The 18,049-nt window shown below is 41.8% G+C and overlaps 1 protein-coding gene across 6 annotated transcripts in view; it reads left to right on the top strand.

Moving 5' to 3' along the window:
* RBM33 (RNA binding motif protein 33) overlaps positions 1-18,049 on the top strand; it is a 118,258-nt gene that overhangs the window by 33,724 nt on the left and 66,485 nt on the right. For 5 of the 6 annotated variants that reach the window (XM_084859319.1, XM_084859316.1, XM_084859315.1 and 2 more), the window contains exons 8-10: positions 8,898-9,106; positions 10,058-10,316; positions 11,886-11,944. In XM_084859319.1, coding sequence (XP_084715445.1) covers positions 8,898-9,106; positions 10,058-10,316; positions 11,886-11,944 — 527 coding nt within the window. The remainder of the gene's footprint in view (positions 1-8,897; positions 9,107-10,057; positions 10,317-11,885; positions 11,945-18,049) is intronic. The other variant, XM_084859320.1, reaches the window with a different exon arrangement.

Raw genomic sequence — 18,049 nt, 5'->3', positions numbered from 1 at the left:
TTACACAGAGAATTTGCTGGTGTGAGCTGGTACATCCCCAGGTGCAGCAGCCTCTGGGGTGCATTTCCTCTCCCATATTACAGACATGAGTGCACCCTTGTGAGGCACATCACTGTCTGAAGTCTCGTACAAAAGTATGCATTTCAAGACATGGGTTGACTGGTGACTGGCAAGCCTCTAGGAGGAGTGCTACAGTTCACCCATTGACCCTAAGTGATGTATGAACTACAATTCTGTAGTGTGTTTCTGTTTAAAAAACGCACTCAGGAATAATATGAGAATTGGCCTTCATCATCTTATTTGAAATGTACCTGTTATATGATGGGGGCACACCTATTTCTCCTTGTCACATCCAGGTGACTTCCCTAAACCCAGTGTCTGAGATTGTCAGTCACCTGGCTGAGGGTCCATAAACTTTGCCTCAGTCTAAACAAAGAAGACGTAAAGATGCAGGGGGTCGGTGGGCAGGCGGACTCATTTATTGGGGACATGCCTGCCCTAGATGGCTCTTGCATTCTTCCCTAAGGGGCAGGTTTGGGGTACTCTTGGACCCACCTTGGATTCCCAGGCAGCAGCTTTGGCCTGGTATGGCTTTCACTAACTCTGTTTGGTTTGCCAGATGTCCCCACTGCTGGAAGAAGCAGATCTAATCACTTTCATTCACGCTTTAGTGACCTGATGAGGTTATTGTAATGCGCACCACATGGGGCTGTGACAGAAGATGGCCCAGAAACTTCAGCCAGTTCAGAACATTGCAGCCCAACTGTTGATGGGCTTAAGTTATATTACACCTACATTAGATAACAATTTTCTCAGACCCAGTTCACGGTGCTGATTCAGGTCTTTAAAGCCCTAAAGCAGGGGCGGGCAACTTGTAGATCAACACATCTGGAGGACCACAATTCTCATCAGCTCTAGCCAGCCTAGCCAATAGTGAGGGATGCTGGGAGTTGTAGGCCAAAACATCTGGAGGGCCACAAGTTGCCCCCCCCCTGCCCTAAAGAGTATTGACTTGTACCCATCTCAGGGAATGTCTTCTCCCTATGTGATTCTCTCTCCTCCATACATACCCACTGAAATCTGGCAGTGAAGCCCTGTTCTGGGTCCTGACTTTTTCAGATGTTAGGTTAACCTATACTAGGAGCACAGCCTTTTGGAGCTTCTTCCCATTTGTTTTATCCAGTAAAGCAATTCTTACATTCTTAGGGTCTGCCCTGCTTTGTGTTTCCCAGCTGAGTCATTGCTTTTTCTGTATTTTTAAATGTTTGTATCCTACCTATGCACCAGACATATTCAAGATGGGATAAGATAGTGGGCTTCTGAAGAAAGGAAATATACACAAGAGCTTAATTAGGGGTGCTTGGCATGTAAGCATGGAATCATCTGGGATGTTTCCGAGTCCAATTGAAAGTGCTGGTTTTGACCTTTAAAGGTTTGGGACCAAGTTACTTGAAGGACTACCTTCACCCATATTAGCTTGCCTGCACTTTAAGATCAGAAAGAGAGGCGCTTCTCATTTGCCCACCAGTGAGAGCAATTAGGTGGGTGACCACACATGAGAGGGCCTTCTCTGCAGTGGCCCTACACCTTTGGAACAAGTTGCTATCGGAGGTCTACCATGATCCGTCATTGCAGGCTTTTAAGAAGGCCTTGAAAACATATTATTTTACTTTGGCCTTCCCTTGATATGACTGCTCTTGTTGTTGTTATTGCTGTTGCTGGTTTTATTGTCGACTTTTATTGTTTTCATTGCTATTTTATTGTGTTTGTTTTTATTGCTTTTAATATTTTAACTGTTTTTAGGTATTTTGTTGCTGTGAACCACCTTGGGAGGGCTTCTGTCCTGAAAGGCGGTCAAGAAATTTTTTCAATAAATAAATATAATGTTATAGCTAGGGCATGAAACATGTTTCAAAAACTCATTTCAGATGCATAGGTGCTAGCATTACATTTGTAGACACCAGTATTGCGTTGGGCTGAATAATTTCAGATTTCTAGGAATCTAAACTATTCAGATACCTAGTTCAGAATTACCCAGGTTTAATTTATCACGTACTTTGTTCCTTTTTTGGTCTAATGTCTGTTGTGCAATTTTTTGGGGGGACTAAGTAAAAAAATGCAATTGGGCTGCCTACTCTTCCTCCTAGTGGTGATAACTGTTGCATGATGTTGAACAGAGTGCACAGTACAAGCACGTACAGGAGAAGTTAACATTTTGAGTACCCAGGTTCTAAGCGAGCCTATCCCAACCTGGTGCATGCCAGATGTATTAGATTACATATCCCATCATCCCCAGCCAGCTCACCCAATGGCATTGCTGTTTGGGGATGACGGGATTTGTACTCTGACGTATTCTAGGAATGGCTGCTCTTAAGACATTTAGGGCACAATCCCAGGCATGTTTAGACAGAAAAAAAGCCTACAACTCCCAGTATGCCCCAGCCAGCACGGCTGGCTGTGGAATGCTGGGAGTTGTACACCTTTGTCTGTCTAAACATGCATAGGATTGCACCTTTAGGCTTATCAAGGTTTTAAACCAGAACACTGAAAAGCTAAGAAAACAGGTAGATTAAAAAAAGGTCTTTATAATGCAGGGGTGGGCAACGTGTGGCCCTCCAGGTGTTTTTGCCTACAACTCTCATAATCCCTGACCATTGACCATGCTGTTTGGGAGTTGTAGGCCAAAACATCTGGAGGGCCACAAGTTGTTCACCCCTGCTATAATGGAACATTTGGGCGGCTGCTATCTAGGCAGAGATCAGCTAGAGAAGCTCAGTTTAAGGAGATCCTTGCTAATTCCACCAACAGAAATTCGTTGTGCCTAGAAACATCCCCAGCATGCAAAAGCCAGTTCTGTGTATGGCCTCTAATCTGAAAAGCAGATGTTATGAGAATTCTTAGAAATCTATATGAAATGAATTAATTGATGTATATTCCCATGCTATAGTAAACTATGGAATGAAAATATGATAGCCAATAAAAACAAAAAACTTGTATCTTATTAGCAGTTTGCAAAAAAAATTCAAATGCGTTATTTTATGCAAGTCTTGCAGTTAATTTTGTAACTTAGGGCCAAGTTTTTCTGTGATAAGCCATTGTCATGGAACTGGAGCTGTTAAGAGATCTGCAATAATTGATGTCTATTAGGAATCGACCTAATAGGAGTAAAAGATGTAGTAGAACTGGCATAATAAATATTACTTTCTTTCAGGATTGATTGCTCTTAATAGGAATTATGGGTATAGAAATGGAACTTGGTTGTATAGCTACGTTTCTTTACTTTAAAATCTAGACGTAAGTTGAGAAAACACTTAAAAGAGAAATTAATATTTCAGTTGAAATTACAAACGTAATTTCCATCCTGTCACTTTTGGGTGACCTTTCGTTGACAGCTTGTCTCTATTGGAGGGAAGCATTCTTACTTGCTGATTAAAGATGTCGTTTGAAACCATTTTATTACCAAGGGTAGCAAAATTAATCTTGACACTTGGAGGCACTAGAAAAATAATTGCTGATTCACTGCATTAGCTGTGTGTGAAAGAATTCTGCAGTCAAGATTGGGTCTGTGCTGGCAAAAATATGTTAAACATTTTTCCTCATGAATGGAGCAGAGGCATCTCTAAATGCTGCTTTTGCAGATGAAAAGTGAAATCTCTTGGCATGGAAGTGTTTTTTAAGGAAGGTAGATAAAATTGCATGAATATAAAATAGAGCTTTTATAGGGACCAGGATCCAAAGAGACATGTGCATTATGAGGAAAGAAGGCCTTACTGATTCGCATCCACCCATCCCTTTCTCAGTGGTGGGAAAACACCTCATGGAATACTACAACACTGGGTCCCCTGATCTTCAGGGCAATTTTTGGGACCATGTGCACTCTGAAATAGGAAGGGCAGGTGAAAAGCACCCTACATGTTCAGTGGATCACTACTTATGATCAACTTATGACAATTTATGAGACAATTTATGACAACTTATGACAACTTATGAGAGAGGGACTTCATGTTGGGTACAGTGCTCTTCTCCTTTCAGAAAAAGGATTTGAAAGTGAAAAGAACTAGGTTTAAATCTGTACTTATCTGAGAATAGACTACCTCTTCCCATATGCTCCCCCCCGCCCCCCCCCCCGCCAGTTAAGGTCTTCATCAGATGGTCTGCGTTATGTTCCCATTGTGTACCAGGAAGTAAAGTTGGCTTCTGCATGAATCAGGGCCTTTTCAGTGATGGCTTCAGACTTCCAGAATAGCTTCCCAGAAGAAATCTGTTGGAGAACATTTCTGAGGGCATTTGGGAGGACTTTTTGGAAGGCCTTTTGGACAATGATGTCTGACAATATGCTGCTTTAATATTCTGTATAGGTTTTACAGGTACCTGTTTTCAGGGTTGTGAGCTTCCTGAAGTGTAGGAGAAGCTGGACATAAATATATCGAGTAAATTAACACTCTTGGGCAGATGTGCATATTTCAGTGAAAGATGACTTGAGGATAATCTGAGACAAGCTCGAATAAGGAATTATGGGTGGAAAGCAAGGAACAAATTAGTTTTTCAAAAAACCAAACCTCCCCCTGCCAACAAAAAATGGAGTGGGGGTTGAACTCAAGATAGCTTCCTTTGAGCCCAATCCCCCCTCCACTCTCATTTTTTCAGAGGCAAAGAGAGGGCTTAATCTCCCTTCATCTCTGAAGTAATTGTTTCCCTGCCCTAGCAGATGTGAGCTAGCACATGTGGACTGTTTCTGAGGATTGCAAGTGGCTTGAAGGCAGCAGCTCTCATTAGCAGCATTCGGGGTTAAATGCAGTGGGGGTCCTTCGGAAGCTTTGTTCAAGATCTGCCAATCCCATACTAGAACAGGACTGTCTCCTATCTTGGACCCCTACCAGTTTGGTATCTCAGCACCCATACACTGACATCCTACTTCAGAAAAGGGGTGCATTGTAACATTCCTTGATTCCTTGGGATTGGTCGGAAAAGAAACCCAAACTGAATGGATCTGAGGAACATGGAGCTATCCCACTCACAACGCTAACCGATGGTTCATTTGCCTGACCCAGGGTTTGTCTGGCAGGTGATTGAACAAAGTATGGTTTGTTTTCTCAGTTCCTGGGTTGTTTGTTTCTCTCCTTTACCCGCTCTCTCCCTGTATCCCAAATGCCTTTGCGTCACTGCAGTACTGGCATGTACAGAGGTTTGGTTTTTTGAATGCTCTTGCCCACTGCCTCTGCAGCCTGGAGAAACAACCCATGAACAATCCACGATTCTGGGTTCGCACATAGCGACAGTCCATGGTTTTAAAAACTCACAATTCACAACCAAACAACAAACCATAGGTTCTTTTCATGGGTTGTTTGTGGTTAACGACCCATAGTTAACTGATAGTTCTAGGTTTGCATGTAATCAGCCACGTTTCAACAAACCATGGTTAAGTAAACCATGATTTATCATTATGTGCGAACCAGGTCACAGAAAGTGGGGTTCTGATTTTAACAGAAAAAGGGGTGCACCAGGTGTTGTCAGCAACTCCTGTATGGCTGACCTTCTTGTAGTCTGTCTCACCAGGCACTTTTCTCAGGTGTGGTCTTGGCTGGGCGAGAAGTGCTTGATGGGGAGGTTCAGGGGGAGGTAAGTAGCAGGTGCATGGAGCTTTCTGCACTCAACTGCTTGCCCTTCTTGCTATTAAAATTGGGCACTCTTCTGCTGTCATCTTGCATGGGTGTAGCAGTTCTGAGTTTAAAGTATCTTTTGGAGCAGTTTGTGCTTCCTTTGACAAGGCTGTAAAATACAAAAGACAACAGTAATAGAATAGCCTAACAAGGTTGTCAGTTTGCTAATAAAGATAGTTTTGGACAGCATGTTAGTAAATACCAGCTTTTCCCAGTTCTACTGCATAAAGAAAAAGCTATCATGAAGCAAATAGTGCTATAGACATGATGACAAGCCTCCTTTCTCCAAAATAAGGAAAGATGTTTTCAGGTAAAAACTGCAAGAAAGAATTACCCATACATACATGTCTGCATTTTGTGTATGCAGTGTGGGGGAGGAGAAGCAAGTGTTCAGAAATTGAATGTTAGCATTACTCTGACTCTTACTATTTATTTTATTTTATTTATACCCTGCGTTTCTACCAAAAAATGGCACTCAAGACAGCTTACAAAAACGATTTAAAATAGATTAAAACAATAAAGCACATTAAAATACAACAAAAAGCATAACAATTCAGAATAAAAAGAGCACCCAACCCACAGACCTACTTAAAGGCTAAAGGCCTTCTTGAATAATGTGGTCTTTGCCTCCTGTCGGAAAGAGGGCAGAGAGAATGAACCTACCCTTACTTGGGAGGGAGCTCCACAGCCTAGTAGCGGCCACCGAAATGGCGCTCTCTTGAGTTACTATCAAATGCGCCTCTGTTGGTCGCAGTCTTGAAAGAAGAGCCTCTCTAAAAGGTCTTTAAGGACCAGGCAGGCTCATATGGGAGAAGGCGGTCTTTTAAGTAGCCTGGTCCCAAGCCATTTAGGGCTTTATAGGTAATAACCAGCACTTTGAATTCAGCCCGGAACCAGTGAACCTTCTGTAACAAGGGAGTCGCGTGCTCCCTGTAACTGGCTCTGGTCAACAGCCTAGCTGCAGCATTCTGGATCAGCTGAAGTTTCTGAACAGTTTTTGAAGGCAGCCCCATGCATTACAGTAGTCCAAGCAGGATGCAACGAAGGCATGTGTGACCGTGACCAGATCCGACATCTCTAGGAATGAGCGCAGTTGGCACACTAGCTTCAGCTATGCAAACACACTCCTGGCCACTACCGAGACCCAGGCACTGAGTCCAAGGCTGATTCCAAAAGTACACCCAAGCTGCGAGCTCGAGTTTTTGCAGGGAGTGTACCCCATCCAGCACAGATTGAATCCCTGTTCACTGAGCTACCTTTCGACTGACTAGGAATACCTCCGTCTTGTTCGGATTGAATTTGCTTCAATTTGTTTGCCCTCACCCAGTCCATTACTGGCATCAGGCGCTGATTTAGAATCAGAACGGCTTCCTTGGATTTAGGTGGAAAGGACAGAGTTGGGTGTCATCAGCATACTGGTGGCTCCGAACCCCTAAACTCCGGAATTCTCCCAGCGATTTCATATATATATTAAATAGCATGGGGGATAAGATGGAATCCCGAGGGACAGCACAGGCCAATGGCCACAGCATTAAACAGGAATCCCCCAGCATTATCTTTTGAGATTGCCCCTCCAAGAAGGACCAGAGCCACTGCATTACAGCGTCTCCCAGTCTGATCTACTCCCCTCTGTCCAACAGACCAGATGGCCCCTGCGGTTGCTCACCCCTGAAGCGATTTTGCTTTATTTGACAACCATATATGACAACTTTGAAACACATACACACGCCCTACAGCTTTTGATAACAACTTGAAAATGAAACCAAAACTTAAACTGCAACTCCATTGTGTGCTACATTTGTGATTACAGGAGGCATGCTTGAATTGTTGTATTTTTTTCCTAACGTGGTAAAATGGAGGTGTTTATTCAGGTAAAAATGGTACTACTAAATAATGCTAGCTGTATAACTTCATTATGTCAAAGGCCTGACTGGTTTAATTGTATCCTCTACTGTCCATTGCAGGTTAGAGGTTTCACGTTTTTCCTGGCTTCTGCCAAAGAGCCAGAGAAATTGCTTTTCCATACACTTGTAGAACTTTTCTCTGGAGACATGCTACAGACCCAGCATAGGTCTGCTTGCTGTGTCTGGGCCTACAGTGGGCCCATACCACTGTGTGTTTAAACACTTTATTTAAAACTACTTGCACATACTTGTTTTTCAAAGGTATGCATTTTGTCACTCCATGATTCTCCTGCCTAGAAATGTAACTAACAAATGTTTGTTTTGCTGATAGACAATTCTGTCTTTTAACTGGATGGGAAACATAGAGGTGATATCTAAATCTAAAATAAGTAGAGGTGGTTATTGGTACTGATCCAGGAAGTGGCAATGGGTTTAGTTACAAGGTGCATTTCAACTATACCTAGCTTCTTTTCCATGCATTTGATATACAGTTTTCAGTCTCCTGTTTAGGGAATTTAGAGGTAGTTTCCAACTGTGTCATTCTGGTAGTGCAAATTATGTTGCACTAGCAGAAACTAGTTTTCGAACTATGCACAAGAGGAGAAACCAATTAAAGTTACATTTGCACAAGCGTAGTTGCGCAAATGGTTGCACAACCTCTTTTGCCGTCAGTTGCATATTAAACTTGTGCAACCTGTTGTGCAAGCGGTTGCACAATGAGTTGTGCAAGCATAATGCACAACCGCTTGCACAATGGAAAGATTCAGCGGAGCTCCACTAGTGGTATTGCGGAATGACACCATTGGATATTGCCCAGTGTTTTTCACATTATTTAAAGGGTACCTTTTATTGATATGTTTAATGAAATACGACAAGGTAATAGTGGCTATTGTCTTGTCAGAGTGGCTATTATATCAGAAGTTCTGGCCTCCATGTGTGCTATAATGTTGTGAGAGATGGAAAGATTTAAAATAGTTCTGTATATAGATCTTGAAGTAGTAACGATCTGTTATACAAATGCTTATGTTCCGAAAGTCAAATTTAGTTTTAAACTGATGAGGAAAATCTGTCTTTAAAAACTAAGTGACTGGTCTTGAAAAAATAAAATATTCTCACCAAACTTTTACTATGAATTCCCATTTGCCAGTTAAAAAGGATACAATCAGATTACTGCGTTAAACATTAATGGATCATCTTAATGTACGTGGCATATTATCAAGTTGGGGTTGGGCTGTTCAGTTCTATTGTGGCTGCAGTGAAAATGTTATCAGTTCATTAGCCTTCTAATCCTTCTGGTAAATAACTAAATCCTCCCATTTCTTTCATCTAATAGAACTTTCTGCAGAAGCCAAAGCAGCATTACTTGAATTTGAAGAGAGGGAAAGGCAACTGAAGCAGGGACGTTATGGCTCGAGAAGAGGAGGAAGGCGAGGAGGGCCTTTAATGTGTCGTGGGATGGGAGAACAAAGAAGAGACAACAGTGAAAGGGGAAGAATGAAGGATCACAGGCCTGCACTGCTGGCAACCCAGACAGCTGTTACGGTACCCTAAATGCTGTGGTGGTTGGGGTTGGTGCCCACTTTAAACTTGGGAGATCCGGGCCATAATCTTGAGAGCTATTTTAGGTATAGTCAAGGGCCAACTTTCAAAACCTACTTTTGAAACCTCCCACAATTTCTGAAGAGGTTTGCCACTTAGCGCAGAAAACCTCTGTAGTTCTCTGTTCTAGAAGTGATATGTGTCTGGGTGTGTTTGAAGCAGTAACATTTGTAAGTGAGAGAATGGCTTCTTTACAGCAGGAGGGTCATTCTAGGCACCTTAATTCTAATGGGAGCCACTGCTAGAATTGGAACCCTGAACTTCGATGCCTTTAGAGGAGTCCTGCAGGTTTAGACCCAAGACTACATCCAGCGCAGCATACTGGTTCTAGTTACTGCCAGCCATATCCTAGCAGTGTCCTGCTTGAAGGCAATATATCTCCTTTTCTGTTTGCCCCCCCTCCTCCCCCCAAACTGGAATTTGGAGACATACTGTCTCTGGACATAGAGGTTCTATTTTGCTGTTACGGCTCATAGGCCTGTCAAAATCTATCCTGTATGAATTGCTTTAATGCCATATAAGTATTGTCAGGGGGTGCCTCCTGTGTTCTGTGGGGTAGTAGTATTTTTAAACATTTAAGGCAGGGGTGCACGATCCAGGAGGTGCATGAAGCCCTCCAAGGCCTTTACTACATCCCCAAAGTATGCCCTGACCCGCCCTCCCCCGCCATATTCTGCTGCCTGTACTCTCCCTCCCTCAGAGATGCTCATACAGATCACTAATTTCCCACCACTGCTAGCAGCGAGGAAAGACCTATCAGGATCAGGAGCATGTGTGTCTGGTGCAACCCCTGAGCTAGTATCACAGGCAGCCCTGGGGCTGAAAAGATTGTGCATCTCTGTTTGAAGGTAATTCAATATCAAGCAAATATGATTTTCTGTTTTTTCATTTCAGACGCATTCAGACAGGATCTTTCGTCATCAACAGCCCATTAGGAATCTCTTCCAGCAGCAGCAGCAACAACAGTTACAGGGTCTGCTACCCATTCCCCCTCAGCATCATACACCACCCCCTCCCCCTCAAGGGATTCATATGCCACCCCAGCTAGAAACACCAAGAATACTGATGACTCCTCCTTCAGTGACATCCCAGCAGCCAAAAAACATACACATAAACCCACACTTCAAAGGGACTGTAGTAACGCCTGTACAAGGTGAGCTTTTCTTGGAAGATTTAGGGTACAAAATGTAGTGGAGAAAGGCCATAGCTTAGTGGTAGAGCACATAATGTTCAGTGCTGAAGGTCATGGGCTCTGTCGCTGCCTTCTCCAGGTAGCACTAGGAAAGACCCCATCAGGAAACCCGGAAGGCTGCTGCTGGTCAGTGGAGACTATATTGAGCTAGATGACTTATTACAAGGCAGCTTCCTGTCCTCCCTTTACCTTTATAGCTCTGTGGAGGAGCACAAGCTTTGCATGCAAAAAGTCCCAACTTCAATCCCTGGGATCTCCAATTTGAAATATAAAGGGGATGGGAAGGGCCTCTGTTTGAGGCCCTGGAAGCAGAGTAAACAATACTGGGCTAGATGGCCAAATAGGCTGACTTGCCATGATGTAGGTAGCTTCCTATATTCCTTGTCCTAGCTCCATCACAGATGCAATACATTTTTGGAGAAGGGCTGCAGCTGAGTGGTAAAGCATATGCTTTGCATGCAGAAAGGCCTGGGTTCAATCCTCAGCATCTTCAGGGCTTGGAAGTTCTCCTATCTGAAACCTGGAGAGCTTCTCCCAGTCGGATGGATGGGCTAGATGGATCCAGTCTAAGGCACCTTCCTCTGTTCCGATATACAGCCATATCACTTTATTTTGTTTTGGGGCATTTTCCCCCACCTTACAGCTGCAAATCAGACATCAATCTTATGCATGTAGTGCTGTTTTCTGCCTTCACTTCTGCATAGGAGTATGTGTGTGTGGAAGGGAGGGTTTGTTGTTTAAGGGGGAAAAGGTGTATATTAAGGCTAGGTATTATACTACCTTGAGGACTACTGCCACAGTCGTTTCGGTGTAGAAATTTCCATTAAAGTATTTTTATAATTCAGGTGAGCAGGGTATATACTGAAAGCTAATGTTAGAAGGGCTAATTCAGAAGCCCCTGTCCCACATACACGCTGTCCTCACTCTCTGCAGGCTTCCCTCTTTCCAGTCAGTCCAGCTTGTGAAAATCATTCCAATTGTTTGAATACCTCATACTTAGAGAAGTGTAACAAAGTTTGCAAAATAAGTAAATATAAGGCAATTAATTTACATTGTAATCCTAAACATGTTTACTTAGGAGTAAGTAAAATTGAGCTCAGTTGGCCTTACCCCCTAATTAGTGTGTTTAGGATTGCAGCAGTAATTGTGTAATTGAGTTTACTTTGGTGTTGCATCTGGATTTTTGGAAAGTTGTGGCATGTCTCTGATGCAATGTTGTAAAAATGTGGCCTTTAGTTCAGTCTTTTCGGCAGTAACCAAGACGACAGCTTGCCTTTAGAACAAATACTTAGAATGAGGAATTTAATTGCATATGGATTGTTTAATTCTACACAATAGAGAACTCTACATTTTGCAGCCTAGGCCATCAGAATCCTAATTGCCCTGTTGCATGGTGTTCACAAATTTTGCCTGCCTGCAGCTGTTTGGGGGAGTGGGGCAGCAGCTGCCTACTAATGTGACTGCTTATAAAAATGGCCTGGAGTCCTGGCTAAACCAAATTGATTTAAAAGGTGTGCTCCTTGTTTTTAGTGCCCTTGCTGCCAGTCCCAACCCAGCCAAGACCTGCTGTAGGACCCCAGAGATTTCCTGTGAGTAGCAGCTGTTTCTTCTTCTCTGATATGGATAAGCATACATTTGCAAAGAAATATTAATACGGCAAATAAAAGCGGTGCCAGTGAAATATAATTTTAAGGATTTGTAAATATTGACAGTGATCTGTGAGGTAGAAAATTGTTTGTTAAAAGCTTAAGGTCAATGAATTTTTGAGAGCAGAATTAATTTTGTTTAATTGTAAAATTGTTGAACCAGTCTTTCCAGTGGGGAGTTAAAAAAGAAAGAAAGAGCCAGATTCTTTAAAAAAAAAACACACACCACATACCTCTTTGTCCATTGTAGGCCTTTCAATACAAACAGGAGGATTGCTCATTTAATAAAAAGGGCATACTAAATGCTCAATATTTGAAAGACAAATTGCACATTTCTAATGTAAATGTAAAGATCAGTTATGGTTTTGTGGTGATTTTAAGCATTTAATATCAGAAGTTGATATGACACCCCCCCCCCCCCCCCGCAATCTTTTGGCTTCCACAACACACTAACCAACTCTTTCTTTTAGCTAATTCACTACCCTTTATTGATTTACTTCTGTGAATGATGTTGAGTACACATACTTCTCTTAGCATTCATATTCTTGCAATATGTAAATTTCACAAAATTAGTTTTTTCAGTCTTGTATGACTTTAGTTACCATTTCTTCACACGGAGCATCAAAGCTCAGAGTGGCACTATTTGGAGACTCTTGTTCATTTGTCAGATTGGTAGGACCACATATTTCCAGTACCCTTTCAGTACTTAAATGATCATAAAGAAAAATTAACCATAAATATGTGAAAGTATTAATGGATATTTAAAATATATACACATCCTCTCTGACTGAAAATAGATTTACACAAAAATTAATAGAGAGACTAGAAAATGTACCTCTCAAAATATGTGAGTAGATTTCTATAGACCTATAATAGGATTATTTTTCCTTAAAGATGCTTATCTAATTAATTGCTCTGCCATTCCTTCTGGGAGGAATTACTGATAGTCATAATAATTACTGCAGATTTTTTTTATTAAAACATACCACTTTTTTTTAATCCTAAGGGCAGCTAGATAACATTACAAAACTCTTTATTGTTTTATTTTACAGACAATCCAAGTAATGTGTATGTGTTAAAAGATGAGACAGCTTTAGTTTGAACTAAACTGAGACAATGTTTTTCATAGAATGAATCATTTTTGGATTAAGAACTTTGTAATCGTTACACATTGGTCACATATTTTTTGGAAGAATATTTAAATTTTAGATATGTATAATCTGCTAATCAGCAAAATCTGAAAGTTTATTAAAAGAATAGAATATGTATATCATCATGTGTGGTGTGATGTGGCTGCAAAAAAGGCAAATCTAGTTTTAGGTTGCATCAATAGAAGTATAGATTTTAAATCACAGGAAGTAAGAGTTCCACTGTACTCTGTGCTAATCAGACCTCACCTTGAACACTGTGTCCAGTTCTCAACACTACACTTTAAGAAGGATTCAGATAAATTGGAATGAATTCAGAGAAGGGCAACAAATATGAGCAGGGAGCAAGAAACTAAGTCCTACAAGGAAAGATTGAAGGAACTGGTATGCCAAGCCTTCAGAAGAGAGGACTGAGGGGGGATATGATAGCACTTTTCAAGTACCTAAAGCGATGTCACACAGAAGAGGGCAGTAACCTGTTCTCTATTGTCCAAGACTTCAGAAAATGAAATAGCGGGCTTAAGTTACAGGAAGGCAGATTTCAGTTGAACATCAGGAAAACTTCTTAATGGTCATCTTCCTACAGAGGTGATGGGCTCTCTGTCAGTGGAGGTATTCAGGCAAAGACTGGGCAGCCATCTGTCAGGGGTGCCTTAAACTGGATTCTTGGACTGAGCAAGGGGTTGGACTTGATGGCCTAAGTGACCCTTTCCAACTCTATAATTCTATGTTTATTGGATTCATGGGATACTTTCCATATAATGTACCATACTGGGATCCAAAGATGGCCAGGTTGTATTGTCAAGGATTTATTTTTTAGACGTTACTTCAGGGCGTAAACACTGACCTATGGATGCTCAGGTTGTACATTTGAGTTGGCATCACCCAGTAGTAGGGGATTCAGTTGCAGAAGCCATGAGCCTTGATGGTATGGTGCTGTTGGGAGGAGGGCGGCACTGAGGAATGACTGTACTTCCTGAAAAATCACCTCAAGTGCCAGGTCATATTATATTCGACTAGGCACTTGAAAAATCACCTCAAGTGCCAGGTCATATTATATTCGACTAGGCACTTTGACTTTCAGAATGCACTGCATAGTAGCAACAACTTGCCTGGCCTCCCCCACTTGCTGCTGTTCCTAAGCAGCCTGCTGGCGCTTTCCCTCGCTGCTTTGGCTGAGAGGAAATACTGAATGCCATGGAAAGCCAAGAGGATTAAAAAAACCTGTTTTTGTTGAGGTTTTGGTAGGTACCCATATTTATTGATAAAACTTACCAAAGAACTGAATAAATCACTGTGATTAAGCCAAGCTGCGGTTTGTGGACTGTGCCAAGCAGCACTAAAGATGGTATTTACAAGGAAGACCTATAAAGACCTTGGACTTATCCCTTGCTTACAGAACTTCCTCCCAGAATCTTGGAAAAGACAAGTTAAAATCACACAGTTCTTTAAGCTGGAGGAGGAAGTGGCAAAGCTGTGCAAGCAGGGTACGTTGATGCAGGATGGTCTCTTGCATGAACATACTATGCTGGATTGGTCAGTGTACCTTAAAGGAGCCATACAAGAACCTAGATTTACGAGGTCCTTGATAGACCTGGCCTCCGAGCTGGCTCTTGCTGAGATTTACACCACAATAAAAGAATCACAGATGGCAAATGAGGCAGAGCCAGCGATTAAAATAGAAGAGGTGGACTCGATGGAGGGGTTGAACTCAATGGTCTTATAGGCCCCTTCCAACCCTACTATTTATTCTATGATTCTGTGAAGAACACCTGCAGAGTCAAACGCCCAAGCGTACAGCTAATGCCTTAAGGATGAAGTACAATTCAGTCTTGGTGCAAACAGAAGAAATTGAAGAAGGTGACCACCAAATTGAAGGGCGTTTTTTTTAACAATAGTTAATGAACTAGTCTTCATTAAAAACTTTTCAGCAGAATGCAATGCACTGCTAACAACTTTGACTGATCATTTCAGACTGCAGGAGATGGGCCAGGGGGAAAAGTGATAGCAGAGCCCAAAATGATCTATCAGTTGGGACGTTAATTAAATCCTCAAAGAGTCATCTTAAAGCAGATAATAAGGTGGTGCAAAAAGTGGCCCATAATAAACAGAAGAAAAACAAAAATATTAAAAGCTAAACAAAGACAGAGAAAACAGTTCAGTGCTGTTGGAAAAAGGATTTCCAGTGGTTGTTTGATTTGTTGGATACAACTGCAAAAACTGATTCCAGCATATCATCCCTGAAGGAGGGTGTGAAAAAGAAAAAAAGGAAAAGGAATACAGGGTTGATTAAAGATTGCTCTCATCATAGGACCCATGAAGTTAATCCAGCTCAGAGTAATGTGACCAGTGTGCAGGATTCATAACTTAGGCAAGACCCTTGGGAAGATGGTCTCTGTAAAACTCAGGGAATGTTGAAAGATGTTGTCCTTCCCGTCAGTTTGGAAGCTACGTCTTACCCCTTAGAGCCCCCGCGAGACTCAAGACTAAGAATTGCCTGGAATCTGGTGATGATTCCCCAAAAGCTGGAGTTTGCGAACTGTCCCAAACCTAGGTGTTTTCTTGATCAGTCATCTTGTGTTTTACATCTCCTGCAGCTTGTGAGTGGGGTTCTTTCAGGAATTTTGTATCCTAATGATATTGAGCATATAGAATATTTGTATTATGATGGAGTAAGAGCATGTGCGGTTGTTACATTTAGAGATTGGATCGTAGTTAACTTCATATAGAGACTGAAAGAGGCCTCCTTAGTAAACAATCTAATTTTAGTAAGATTCTTTGTAAATCAGGTCCCCCTACATGATGTTTCAGATAGAAAACCTAAAGATAATGAGTTGGTAACTATAGATAATATAGGTTATCCTGATTATAATGTAGATTATACTGATAATCTTATTGGTTTAAACTGGCCCTATGTGCCCAATTTACCCTCTACTCAAGTAGGGAATCTTGGCATAGAGTAGCCCCTGCACCTGAATTACAGCATGAGTCTTAAAGTGCCAGACTGTTTATCCCAGAGGAGAAAGTCCTCCAGAATTCTTTCAGGGCCTTGCCAGATTTGCACAGGCAGAGATCTTGGAAAGCCTAGATCTACTGAGAAATTATTGAAGGGAAATACAGTCCTGCAATGTAAGTAGAGATGTGGAGAAGGGGAAGTTGTTAGCTGTGGTTGTAGGTAATGGCAGGCAAGCTGGGCCCCCAATAAGTAATTCAATGGAAAGGAGCCATGATAATGTCCTGAGTATGGACATTATTAAACTTAACCAAAGTAAAAGTGAACATATTGCACCCATGCTTAAAAACTAAGTTGATTTATGTAGTGCAAACTGGCAAGCAATGAGGTACCTGGATGATGGGGAGCTGGGTTGTGACATGCTCTCCAGTGAGCCAGAACCTCCTAAGTTAGATATTATTCACTCAGTAAGATAAAATGAAAGTATATTAAGTCCACTGAAGGACAAATTGATCTGTCTTGAAGTAGAAGACATATAATATGCTAGCCAGCCAACAAGGTCAGATAAAATGAGATGATACAGTGACCTCATTGACACACAGATGGGTGACCTGATGCCAGATTGCTTCCCTTTGCAGGTGTATTTTAACAGCTATAAGCAGGCTTCTGTTAGTTGCCCAGTTAAATTCCTTTCATGGAATATTGCTGGTTGGAGGGCCTGTCAGCAGGGTGAGGATCTGATCGAATTCCTATGTAATTTTGATGTCATCACCTTCCAAGGAACATGGCTCACAAATAATGAGAATTTACTCTCAGGCTACAAAACATGGCTTGAACCTGCTTGAAAAATTAAAGATAAGGGAAGAGCAGTGGGTGGTTTAGCAATACTTGTCAAAGAAGATCTGGGTTGGATATGGGAGCGGTTGGTTGTTGAATAATACAGCTCCCCAAAACTACATGGCAATTAAGCTAACAACCACAAGTATAACCCTAATATTAGTGAATATCTACATACTGCCAGTTAAGTCCCAGCACTACCCGCACAGCGCCTGGCCTCCTTTACAGCACATGATGGAAGAACTAGGCACTAGCTTCCCAAATACCTTAATTATCATGATGGGTGATTTTAATGCCAGAATCAGTTCTAACCTGGCACATCCTGCAGAGAGGTGGGGACTACAAGAAGACCTCCAGGAGATGTACTGTTGGTCCTCTAAAGATAAGTAAGCAAATAATGCTGGTCGGTGCCTGATAGAGTTAACATATAAATTTGGGCTCCAGATTTTAGGCCCCAGTGATTCTAGGCTTCCCTATCCAGTTACATATCTCACACACCCTGCTGGTAGTGTTATAGATTACATCTGTGTATCCAGACAAAATGCTCTCCTGTTCCCCAGAATTATAGTAAACATAAGACAGTGATCATCAGTCCAGCACAGTTAATCTTAGACTCCAACCGGAGACCAGTGTCCCAGTCAGATAAGTATGTAGCATGCAGGTCTGAAATAGTAAATGAGAAAAGATTAAAATGGCAACAGGCGGATACCCTCATGCTCAGATCCTTTCTGATGAGTTCAACTGAGGGAACAGTTCTGGGAGACCTGATCTGCACCCAAGATAAGAATATCGACTCAGTTCTGCACGCTTATCATGCAATATGTTTGTGTATTAAACCCTGGCTGTTAACTATGGTTAGCTGTAATGGTCCAAGGAATAAAAAAAATCTACTTGGTTTGATGCAGGTTGTAGAGAGTTGAGGAAGTGTGTGAGAAAACAAATGCGAATCGCACGAGAGTCCCATGATAATGGAGCACATATACTCAGGCAAAAGTACAAGAAATTAATTGTGATTGAGAAAGCTAATTATTACGCAAAAAGCTGGGCAGAATTAGAGCAGGAGGCCAGAAATAAAAACTCAGGAGGTTTTTGGCGAATGGTTTCAGCTAG

The sequence above is a fragment of the Heloderma suspectum genome, chromosome 5, assembly GCF_057233095.1.
Source record: "Heloderma suspectum isolate Gila_16-S chromosome 5, 16-S_ref, whole genome shotgun sequence".
NCBI lineage: Eukaryota > Metazoa > Chordata > Lepidosauria > Squamata > Helodermatidae > Heloderma > Heloderma suspectum.
The sequence above is the reverse complement of the archived record's forward strand: the minus strand, read 5'-3'. Positions and strand labels throughout refer to the sequence as shown.